A 12559-nucleotide genomic window follows, 5' to 3' on the forward strand; every position below is an offset into this window, starting at 1 on the left:
GCTAACAGGCTACTTCTATAAACCCAGCCTCAGCTAACAGGCTACTGCTATACACCTAGCCTCAGTTAACAGGCTACAGCTACACACCTAGCCTCAGCTAACAGGCTACCGCTACACACCAAGCCTCAGCTAACAGGCTACTTCTATACACCTAGCCTCAGCTAACAGGCTAATGCTATACACCTAGCTTCAGCTAACAGGCTACTGCTATACACCTAGTCTCAACGAACAGGCTGCAGCAGCTAACAGTCCCAGCTAATAGGCTACAGCTAATACACTGGCCTTAGATAAATGGCTGCAGGTGAGTCTCAGCTAATTATGAGGGGTGTGGTTGGGTTGTTTTGTCAATAGGTAGTCATTATTAAGGTGATTAAATAAGATATGCAAAACAGCAGCTGTGGTGATGGGTGTGGAATCAACTAGGTTTTAATCACCCCCTACCTTGCATACACACACAAAAATATACACACACATGACGCCCCCACTGTTGACATGAATATGATTCCCACCCCAGGGCCACTCGTTTCCTTGTTTATCCCTCGAATCCCATAAAACACCAGACCACACCTGTGCCAATCAGAATCTCCTGGGAGAGACCAACCAATCAGGCACATCCTGGAGGTCACAGCCAATCAGACATAGCCTGCAGGGACCAGGTCTGAAAATCAACTCATGTCTGCACTGCTAACAAGGCAGCAGACTCAGCTCTGGGAACCAGCAACTTGAAGGGAATTCCGTGGGGAGGATCGAACGGACGTAAAACCGCACTAATATTTTTGTTCTGGTCAGATTAATCCTGAACATGACAGATCGACCATAGGGAAGAACACAAATCCTGTTAATTCCATTTGTAAAACTATCTTCTTCTCCCACCCTTTGTCATATGGCCCTCTGCTCCCTCCACTTCCAGCCTGGCGGTGTCCGCTGACCCCCCCCCCCCCCACACACACACACACACACACACACACACACTCCCAGGGATCTGGGCAGCAGGGCTGTGCGTCCAAGAGGGGATTCCAATCGGCTAATCTGTCTGGAATGCTGGTCTGGCTTAGGCCCTTTTATACTGGCCTCTGTGTGGATTAACCCCGGGAGGAGGAGGAGGAGAGAGAGCGCGCGTGAGAGAGAATAAGACAGATACCCAGACGGAGAAACAGAGACATAGGAAGATACAAAAGCGATAGAATAAAACTCTTCCTTGAGCTACTTTAAAGACTTGAAGACAAAGAAAAAGAGAAAGAGAGACACGGACAGGGGAAAACACTGTGGTACAGATGGAGAGAGAAGGAAAGAGGGAGGCAGAGATCAGAGTCGGTCAGATCCAATGATATCATCGGACTGAGGTGAACCTGGATAGGTTTGTGTTTGTGCATGTGTCTGTTTGTGTCTGTGTGTGCAGGGAGGGGCTCCTCGGTGTGTGTGTGTGTGTGTGCCTGTGTTTGTGTGTCTGTGCAGGGAGTTTTGGGGGGGTTGTGTGTGTGTGTGTGTGCAGGGTGGGGCTCCTTGGTGTGTGTGTGTGTGTGAGCGCATGTGCAGGGAGGGGAGGGGCTCCTTGGTGTTAAGACCCAGGGCCATCCGTGTGTTTGTCTTAGTTGCTGCCTAGCTACTACACCACTAAGACAAGAAGGATGCAAACAAGTCAGGTTACGCGTGAAGAGTCAGTCATCGTGAAGCCCTGAAACAAACTGAGGGGGGTATATACACTAATCTACAATCAACACACACACACAGTTGACAGTAGACACATACACACACAGTAGACAGTAGACACGCACACACAAACACACACACTAAGCAACGGGGCTAGAGTGTGTGTATGAAAGAGACTGTGGTATTTACTCTGCTAAAGACGTGTTTACAGAGGGATGAGGCTGGGAGCCACGGACTTCCCCTAGTTGTGCTGAACATCATCCCTCAGTCCCTGAGGAGAGCGCCGAGCCAGAGACCTCGACTCAGAATGTGCAATGCAAAACACTACCTAGAGAACCACCTAAAACCACACACTCCACACCTGTCATAAACTAGAACCCAGAGAACCACACACTACCTACAGAACCACATTAAACCTAGAGAACCACACACTACACTCATCACTACCTACAGAACCACCTAGAACTTTAAGAACCACAAACATTGGAATAAGAGCCTCATTGAACAGAGCAGCAGCCAGGGCTGCCATGGCAACAAGAAGGAGTACATTATTCAGTATTACAGTCAAAAGGTTCAATAAAATAATTTTGTATCGAACATGTGACATTGTGTATTGTCTAATTAGAATTGATTAGTCTTATACTGAGACATGCCCCTATAATGACCAACTGAAGGGTCATGACCAATGACGCCGGTAACGCGGCGTCATTGGTCTAATCTGACCACTTTTTTCAGTAACGAATAATCTAACGCGTTACTATTTCCAAACCAGTAATCAGATTAAAATTACTTGTCCAAGTCACTGTGCGTTACTATTTTGTCATTAATAGTATAAAATATATATTTGATTTCTTCTTGCGTCTCTGGGAGTGAAGTCATGTAGCCTATGCGACAATTAAGTCACGTTTTCAGCATGAGGGTCACGTCACGTGTTTATACATAGACCTACCACTCCCTCACAGTGACTCTGAGTCGCCACTTTCCTCAAGCCCCTTTGCTCCGGTGCCATCTCGATTTGATTATATGTGACAAATAAGAAATACGAACAAATGCAACGAACGGCAACTAAATCCATGTTTTATCGAAAAGTAATGGTCCGTAAATGATCTCAGATATACTGTACTCGGGGCGTTTTTTATGGTTTGTTTTTTCCCCCAAGTAGGCTAGGCCTACGATTTGAGTCGTTTTTCCAAGTGCGTTCTTGGGTCAATATTTCAAAAGAAACTCTTGTCTATGAATCAACATTACACTTGTGTCTTGCCTCTCATCGGCTAAGTTACAGTGGAAATATTTGGAGACAATTGAAGTAGGCGCAGCGACACAAACATATATCAATGTTCGTTGTACACATTCATTGTTGTAGTGTACATTACTAAAAATGCACTTCTAATAAAGTGAGTGTTGGCATAACCGGTTGTCATTTTTATGTTGAGGCGGCGGGGGTGTTGTCGGCAGCTGTTGAATGTAACTAATAAAGTAACTTGTAATCTAACTTAGTTACTTTTAAAATCAAGTAATCTGTAAAGTAACTAAGTTACTTTTTAAAGGAGTAATCAGTAATCAGTAATCAGATTACTTTTTCAAAGTAACTGTGGCAACACTGGTCATGACCTTCAGATGGGTTGAAAGGTCACAGACAATGCTTCACTTACCCTCTGCTCCGATCGACACCAGCTTTACTCCTTTACCGGTGATGAAGTTCAGAGCTTTGTTGACGTTGGAGATCTTGTGGACTCTCATCTTGCCTCTCTCTGGTTTGGCCAGACGCTCTCCTAGACACACGTGTGAGAAGAGCGTGAGGAGGATGTGTGTGTGAGGAGTGTGTGAGGAGGATGTGTGTGTGAGGAGTGTGAGAGAAGTGTGTGTGAGTGTGAGGAGTGTGAGAGGAGGGTGTGTGTGTGTGAGGAGTGTGAGAGGAGGGTGTGTGTGTGTGAGGAGTGTAAGAGGAGGATGTGTGTGTGAGGAGTGTGAGAGGAGGATGAGCGTGTGTGGAGTGTGAGAGAAGTGTGTGTGAGTGTGAGGAGTGTGAGAGGAGGGTGTGTGTGTGTGTGAGGAGTGTGAGAGGAGGATGTGTGTGTGAGGAGTGTGAGAGGAGGGTGTGTGTGTGAGGAGTGTGAGAGGAGGGTGTGTGTGTGAGGAGTGTGAGAGGAGGGTGTGTGTGTGAGGAGTGTATGAGGAGGATGTGTGTGTGAGGAGTGTGAGAGGAGGGTGTGTGTGTGAGGAGTGTGAGAGGAGGGTGTGTGTGTGAGGAGTGTATGAGGAGGATGTGTGTGTGAGGAGTGTGAGAGGAGGGTGTGTGTGTGAGGAGTGTATGAGGAGGATGTGTGTGTGAGGAGTGTGAGAGGAGGGTGTGTGTGTGAGGAGTGTGAGAGGAGGGTGTGTGTGTGAGGAGTGTGAGAGGAGGGTGTGTGTGTGAGGAGTGTGAGAGGAGGGTGTGTGTGTGAGGAGTGTGAGAGGAGGGTGGTGGACAAGCTGCTGACCTGAGATGACCTCCAGCAGCAGCATGAGTTTCAGACCATCTCTGAAGTCCTCTTCGATGTTCTCAATCTGAGTGCCGGCCTTCCTCAGGTGGGAGTTACACCAGGCTGTGAAGGTCTGAAGGAGAGAGAGAGAGAGGGTATGTAGACAAGTTACCATGACGTAGTGCATGCCAGAACTCCCAGGCATGGTTGGCATGCTGGCAACCTGATGGAACACAGCTGTGCCCGCCCGCTCGCCCAACAGGAGCTGGCAGCCCGCTGTGCTCCACCTTGGGCACAGCTTTACGAGATCCTGGGATGATTACAACCAGGGCCAGGGCCAGGGCCACAACCAGGGCCAGGACCAGGACCACAACCAGGGCCAGGGCCAAGATTAGGCCCCACACCTCCAGTGAAGCAGACCTGTCATGGCGCATAGTGACGTACAGACATTGGCCATGGCGACAGAGCAAAGCAGGAACTGGAACTAGGGCTTGTAGTCCACCAGTGGAGAGAGGCTGATGACCTACAGTGGACATGGTTCATGTGGCTTACGGCAAGACAGGGTAGAGATGCGTTTGATACGTTATTTGTTCAGCAGCACATCCCCCCAACCCCCTTAATGTAGTCCTAGTCATCCCCCCAAGGTATGCCCCCCCCCACCAAGTCCTGTTCCTGGGCTTCTTTAATTAGCCCATAATCAATAGCTGCTAACGGGGTAATAAGGTTGCTGACCCAGTCACCGAGGCTGACCTGATGAAAGCATTACAGGAAGTGAAAGAGACTATGTGGAGATGAAAATACAGATGTGAGAAAGCTCACTGTGAGAACAGATGGAGAATGCTGTAATAGAGTAGCTTGTTAACTCAGAAGGTCAGGACAGCTACGTTGACCCCCTTAGCCAGGCAGCATCTCGTCTCCTAGCACCCAACAAATCACTCCTCTGTCCTAGCTCCGAGTAGCTAGCTCCTACATCCTTGTTCCTAAACATTTCTCCTTTTACATTAGATTCATTTTACAATCATTTCACTGAGCAGATGCTTTTATCCAAAGCAACATACAAATGGAGCTAAATCCTAGCCCCTAGCTCCTAGCCCCTAACCCTTAACTCCTATAGCCCTTAAATCCTAGCCCCTAAGTCCTAGTTCCTAACTCCTCATTCCTACCTCTAGCCCCTACCTCCTGGACCCTAGCTCCTAGCCCCTAACCCTTAGCTCCTAACTCCTAGTTGCTAACCCCAAGCCCCTACCTCCTCGTCCCTAGCTCCTGAGCCCTCCAGCTGTCCGCTGTTCGGTGGATCAGTCAGGAGTTTGGCAGGGGGACACTGAACACTTCTGGCAGCCTGCCGCAGCATCACATGACTGTGTTTGTGGTCAGCAGTGCTCTGAAGGCTGCGGACCCAGGCAGGAGCCTGAGTGACATCACTCCCTCTGTTGTCTGTGGTCTCAACCGACCGCGTGGCTCAGTTGCCCATGGCTGGAACGCATTAGGCTCTGTCTGAACTGCAGTTTCTACTACAACATCCAATATGTAACAGAGTACACTATAAGCATACTTCTGTGGGAGGACCTCAGGGTCATAAATATCGTGTCTCCCTCTTTCCCTCAAGTCTGCTGCTTTTCCCCTCAAATCCCCCCCTCTCCCCCTCAGCCTCCCCTCTCTCCCTCCTCCCGGCCTCCAGAGTTGAGCGGAGCTGTAAAAACACCAGGGGTCAGGATCTGGAGGAATCTGGGCCTGCTTCAGATCAGCTCCAGGGAAAGTTGTGTCTCGCTGGAACAGGTTTCTCATGGTGAAACAACTGCGTCGCACGAGGGGAAAAATACATTTGTTCCGTGAGCATCCTGTTACTGTTCTATGTACGTATACTGATGTGTTTTATCTGTATAGAGGGGGGGGATATGTTATTTGACTGGAGTTACAGAGTTAAAACCCCTTCTGTAGGTCACTCAATGGAGATGTTGTACCAGTGTTTCCCCTATCATTATATTAGGGGGGAGCCCCGCCTCCCAACCCCCACCCCCCCGGAAGGTCAAGTTCATTTTGTAAAAAAAAATAAAAATAAAATCTTTGTAAATTATTAAAATTTGTATATATACAGCGCCAGATCACAAAAAAAAGTCATTTAAGGTTACCATTCCTATATCACAGGTCTATAGCTTGCTCTTTTATTAAACAAACTAAATTGCCTTATGTTATTTATCTTATTTACACGACGGCATGTCATTCCTGTCTCTACATGGTCGGTCGACACTGTGAATGATTATTACATTACAGATCATGGTAGTCACAGTCAGTTTCATCTCTCTGTCATCAAGACTTCCCTAAACGGCTTCCCCAAACACGCTTTAGTTTCCGCTCTTTCCCCTGTTCCCATATCTCTCCTCTTCCTCCTTTCCTCTTTTCTGCTCCCCCCTCCTCCTCCACATATTCTACACCCCTCGGTTAGGAAAATATTTCCTGCATCTCTGCCAGCTCCTTATTAGTACTCTTTATACCTAACCTGGTATAAAGGCAGCTGATCAGGCCTTTTCTCACACAAACACAGTGACAGACTAACGCACGGCAGAGGAAACTGGCAGAATGTCTGACTCAGGAAAACAAGCCTTAAACTGCCCTGCCCTTTGCTACCAGCATCATACTGAGGCCAGGGTCTGTCTCCTGCTACCAGCATCATACTGAGGCCAGGGTCTGTCTCATCCTGCTACCAGCATCATACTGAGGCCAGGGTCTGTCTCCTCCTGCTACCAGCATCATACTGAGGCCAGGGTCTGTCTCCTCCTGCTACCAGCATCATACTGAGGCCAGGGTCTGTCTCCTCCTGCTACCAGCATCATACTGAGGCCAGGGTCTGTCTCCTCCTGCTACCAGCATCATACTGAGGCCAGGGTCTGTCTCCTCCTGCTACCAGCATCATACTGAGGCCAGGGTCTGTCTCCTCCTGCTACCAGCATCATACCGAGGCCAGGGTCTGTCTCCTCCTGCTACCAGCATCATACTGAGGCCAGGGTCTGTCTCCTCCTGCTACCAGCATCATACTGAGGCCAGGGTCTGTCTCCTCCTGCTACCAGCATCATACTGAGGCCAGGGTCTGTCTCCTCCTGCTACCAGCATCATACTGAGGCCAGGGTCTGTCTCCTCCTGCTACCAGCATCATACTGAGGCCAGGGTCTGTCTCCTCCTGCTACCAGCATCATACTGAGGCCAGGGTCTGTCTCCTCCTGCTACCAGCATCATACTGAGGCCAGGGTCTGTCTCCTCCTGCTACCAGCATCATACTGAGGCCAGGGTCTGTCTCCTCCTGCTACCAGCATCATACTGAGGCTACCAGAAGGCTGGAGGTGTGGATGAAACTCCACAGGTGGATTAGCAGCATCAGGAGGATCTGTATACGAGATCTACTGGATCTTTGTCTCTTCTTTACCAATGGGAGGACAGGAAACACCAGGAAGTAGAGACAAGCAAGATTGACAGACATCTGATCCAGCAGATAAGATCATGTGAAACTCTCGCCAGGGTCATCAGTCTCCTGGTGTGACTCTTTTTGCTCGCTCTGTTTCCCAGTGACAGATGTAGCTGCTGGGAAGCTCCCTACCTCACCCAGCACCTCCCTTCCTGACCCAATACCTCCTCCTCACCTCACCCCGCAACTCCCTACCTCACCACACCCAACCCCACCCAGCACCTCCCTACTTCAGCCAGCACCTCCCTACCTTACACACACCGCTATGGTGGAGCACAGCCTGTTCATCTGGCACCCAGAACTACCATCTCTGAGTTGGTGAGTGAGCAGGAGGCAGGCAGGGGGGAGTGGAGAGAGACTCAAAACAAACCCACCTCAACCTGCCAGCCCCAAAGCTTCTCTGCTGTCACACAAGACAACACCACATCCATGCACAGCTGGCTGAAAGATGTGTCCGCAAGTCAACTCGTGTACCTCCTCACCCCAACACAAACACTCTCATACAAACACACACTTGTGTGTAAACATACATAGTACCACAACGTCATTCCAACTTCATAACCTCTGGCTGTTAAAAGTGTGTGTGAGAGAGCTGGAGATCGAGAGATGGGAGAGAGGCGCGAGTCAGCTCCACCACAGCACTGGGCTGGGAGAGAGGAGGAAGGGGCGGGGCATCGTTGATCCCCCTAGGCCTCCTTCCAGGGCAGATGCGTGCATCTGGAGAATGAAAAGAAAAGAGGGAAGAAGAAGAGAGGAGATAGAAGAAGAGAGGGAGGAGAAGGAGAGAAGAAGACCTGAAGACGAGGAGAGGAGGAGGAGGAGGAGAGCGAGCTGAAGCTGCAGCTGGGCTGATTCCATGGAACATCTGCCAACAGCTACAATCATTACTCTCCGGCCTGCCCCTTTCCTCAAACAGATCCTCCTATCTCTTGTCTATCTCTCTCACCCCTCTCTCTCACTCTCTCTCTTTCTTCGTCTCGCGTTCTCCCAGGGAAGCACACACAGCCTACAGTATTACGAGGAAGAGGTCGGAGAGGCTGCATTAACACGGAGTCATGATCAAGAACGGTGCGGGGTTGTAGATGATGTCACAGGCTTTTACCACAGATGGTTGAGTCAGCACAATCATGACACTACACACCACCACCCTGCCGCTGCGGCAACACTTCTTTGCCCATGTCCACACACACACACACACACACACACACACACACACACGCGTACACATGTACACAAACATCCACATATCCACACACCCAAATGTCCACCCACACACACAAGCACATGCACGCATACACACACCCACAATGGATACACATGTTGCAATTTCAGCATGTGCAACACTTATTGCGTAACCGCTGGATTCCCGATTAGCAACAAGCACACACACACTCTCAGATCCACATATGGTATTGTGGCCTGGCTGGTGTAGAACAGCATGTGGCAGCAGGGTGAGACTGATGGGCAGTGTGTATGTAACAGGAACAGGAGAAGAGGAGGAAGAACAGGAAAAGAGGAGGAGTGAAGGAGGAGAGAGTGCTAGCCTGTAGCTCCGTCCTGGATCCAGTTCATCTAAACACACACAGACACACACAGACACACACAGACACACACATACAGACACACACACAGACACACACACGGACACAGACACACGCACAGACATACACTGGAGCTGCTCCGTGAAAATGCCGCAGAACATCCACCTCGAGAGGCGCGCGGGGGGGGGGGGGGGGGGGGTTGCTATGACAACCGTAAGGGCCTGGAAACCTGGAAACAAACAGACCGATCGACTATACTGTACAGGAGACAGTCGGGAGCCACCCTTGATGCCACTGCCCTCCCTTCGCCCTCCCTCCCTCTCCCTCCCCCTGCAGTCACAGTTCCGCACGGATCGGTAAACAATTGTACGTCTGCTGTACAACAGCACACTGAGCCAGTTCAAAGACACCCACACACACACACACACACTTGCCAGGATGTCCCCCTATCATTACAGGGAATAAAACCAAGCAGCGCATCGTTCTCTCCGTCTCCTCTCTCTCACGCGGACGTAGGCTTCCCCTCTAGGGAGCCCCTCTCATGTTCCCAGGGACACCCAGCTAGACCAGGGCTACCACCCTGTCATGGCAACAGTACGAACGCACAGCACACACACACATCGATAACATCCACCTCCAGCACACAAATACGATGCAAATCCTCAGGCCCGTGTCTCCACCTCACCGGAGGCCACGCCAGGCAGCCAGGCGTGCAGAGAGAGGACGGCCTGAGGAATGCCTTCACTCCCCAGGCTGGTACAGGGAGGTCTTGGAGGGAGAGATTCACCCCTGTACAATGGACACGTTGTGGGGGAACCTTTTCTCTCTGCGAGCTATAACTAAAAACTGCTTGCCAGAGTTGTGAAGAAGAAGAAAAAAAAAAACATTTGGAGCTACCAGACCAGGGGGGCAGGGTGGCGGGGGAGGGGTTGAGCCTGGTGTGGCTGGACTGCTAAAGAAAAAAGGATATTCGTTGAGCCGCCAACATCACACTTGGTCACAAACACAGCACGGACACGTTCCACTTTCTGACTCCCAGCCAATCAGAAAGGGGGTGGGGCTGAGGCTAGTCCCTGAGGGTTTTTGTGTGAGAGCAGCATTTGACTGCTGATAGTCACCTGACCAGTCTAGAGGGGGGGGGGGGGGGGGGAGCTAGGACTGCTGGTCTTTGTCACACAGCACCAAGTTCACACATGTGGTTTCTTGTAAACCCACAGATCCAAAAGTAGGGCAAAAAATGAACTTGTTGCGTCCACTCACCAGACAGATAAACTTGACAGAACTTAAATTAGACATAGTTTCAGGGGATAAAAACAGAACGGATACCTCCTACACAAAAGCTACAGTGTTGGAGTATAATAATACATACATTCTGCTGAACTAGTTCCCCGTGCATACTGTTTTATTCAAATAAATGTCTTTTGTACGCTGGTATGATTACAATCTTGTCGATGCGGCGTCATGTCCAGCCTTGTCAAACAAAACAACAAAACTGAACCCACATCTTCAACAACACTCCACAGAGTGTTAACCACATGCCACAGTAAGAGGGTGTGTTAGGAGTACTTCACCTCCTGATCCAGCTTCCTGGAACTCTGACCCCACCTCAGAGAGCAGCCGGCTGCTCCTGAGCCGTACCCACACAGCCCCGGAGGGACACAGAGCGGCCTTGTCCTCACACCTCCAGCAGGGCTGTGGAGGAGCAGAGCAGAGCCAACAGCATCGCAGCCAGGAGGAGAGGAGAGACGGGCGATAGAGGAGAGATGGAGAGATCAACACCCACTCCGGTCCTGTCATCATGCCGGCCCCGGCCCCGCCCACGGCCCCGGCCCCGGCCCCAGCCCCGGCCCCGGCCCCGGCCCTAGCTCCAGACCCTCTCCAGCAGCATCAGATAGCCTCCCCTCCACCAGCTGGGCTCTCTGGCACACACAGCACCTGCCAGCTCCTCACTCTGGCTGGCCTCTCTGGGGCAGCTCTCCTCTACACAGCTACACTGCCACTCCGTCTAGTATTCACTATCTATGTCAGTCTGAGGGGTAGAGAGTCTAGTATTCACTATCTATGACAGTCTGAGGGGTAGAGAGTCTAGTATTCACTATCTATGTCTGTCTGGAGGGGAGAGTCTAGTATTCACTATCTAAGTCTGTCTGAGGGGTAGAGAGTCTAGTATTCACTATCTATGTCTGTCTGGAGGGGTAGAGAGTCTAGTATTCACTATCTATGTCTGTCTGGAGGGGTAGAGAGTCTAGTATTCACTATCTATGTCTGTCTGAGGGGTAGAGAGTCTAGTATTCACTATCTATGTCTGTCTGGAGGGGAGAGTCTAGTATTCACTATCTAAGTCTGTCTGGAAGGTAGAAAGAGGTTATTATGGGGTTGAGGGGGTTGTTTGATGAGGGTCAGACACTGTATAGGAGACAGCAAGCTGTCAGACAATCCTATCTAAGCATCTAGAAAGGCTGTTTGTCATGCATAACCATTGGTTTGTAAATATGTACACAAAACCCTGTGGAGTTTCGCTCTTTTCTGTGCTAGAAACGTGTGATTGTCAAGCAATGCCCCCACATCACATGATCCGGCCGTGAGGGTGATTTAGATTCTAACCGGCTCGGAACTGTGTGTAGACCAGCAGATCAATAACTCTGGCGGACATGCAGAGGTGGGGCCATCTGTCCCAGTTAGCCTGCGAAGCAGCTAGCAGGAGAACAGAGCCGGTTTGGGAGGCTGCAGCAGGAGAGATGGTCTCTGTGTGGTGTGAAGGCCTTGCTGGGTAGAGACAGGGTTTTCAGAGCTTACATCACATCCCTCCCCATTCTTATCGCAAAAAGAAGAAGAAGAAGAAGAAGAAGAAGAAGAAGGAAAAAAAAGAAACAACTTTTTCTTTCATCCATCACCATCCCACCCACTCACTTGCTCAGTCGCAGGAGGGAGAGGGACATTGGAGTGACAGCAGGGAGAGGAGAGGGCAGGAGATGTTGAGGAGGAGGAGAGGAGTATAAAGAGCAGTGGGAGTGAGAGAGTAGAGTGGTGATCTGTTTTGGATTCTGATGTGCCATAGCTAACCCAAGACCTGTCTGACCCGTTTGTCTGCCTGTCTGTCTGTCTGCCTGTCTGTCTGTCTACCTGTCTGTCTGCCTGTCTGTCTGACTGTCTACCAGACTGACCTCATGGCTGCTTCTCTGCCTATACATCTACTTTTCTGTCCGTCTGTCTACCTGTGTCTCTACCTGTCTCTCATCCGCCCGTCTCTCAGCAGGGAGAGATGGAGATATCACGTTCCTCTTTAGCCCAGGGTTGATTCCTGAGTGGGCTGACTGCACCCGACTCTCCCAGTCTGACTTATGTACCTGGGATGATCAACTGCAGGGTGGTGAAGAGAGAAAGGCTCTTCACAAATGAAAAGGAAGCACATTTTTTTACAGGGTAATTAGCTCTGAGGTGATCAATAA

At 50.2% G+C, this 12559-nt stretch overlaps 1 protein-coding gene across 4 annotated transcripts in view; it reads right to left on the reverse strand.

Moving 5' to 3' along the window:
• actn1 (actinin, alpha 1) overlaps positions 1-12559 on the reverse strand; it is a 33056-nt gene that overhangs the window by 15013 nt on the left and 5484 nt on the right. For all 4 annotated transcript variants that reach the window (XM_067242599.1, XM_067242597.1, XM_067242600.1 and 1 more), the window contains exons 2-3: positions 4131-4245; positions 3303-3422 (exon numbers count right to left, since the gene is read on the reverse strand). In XM_067242599.1, coding sequence (XP_067098700.1) covers positions 3303-3422; positions 4131-4245 — 235 coding nt within the window. The remainder of the gene's footprint in view (positions 1-3302; positions 3423-4130; positions 4246-12559) is intronic.

Source organism: Osmerus mordax, chromosome 9 (genome assembly GCF_038355195.1).
Source record: "Osmerus mordax isolate fOsmMor3 chromosome 9, fOsmMor3.pri, whole genome shotgun sequence".
NCBI lineage: Eukaryota > Metazoa > Chordata > Actinopteri > Osmeriformes > Osmeridae > Osmerus > Osmerus mordax.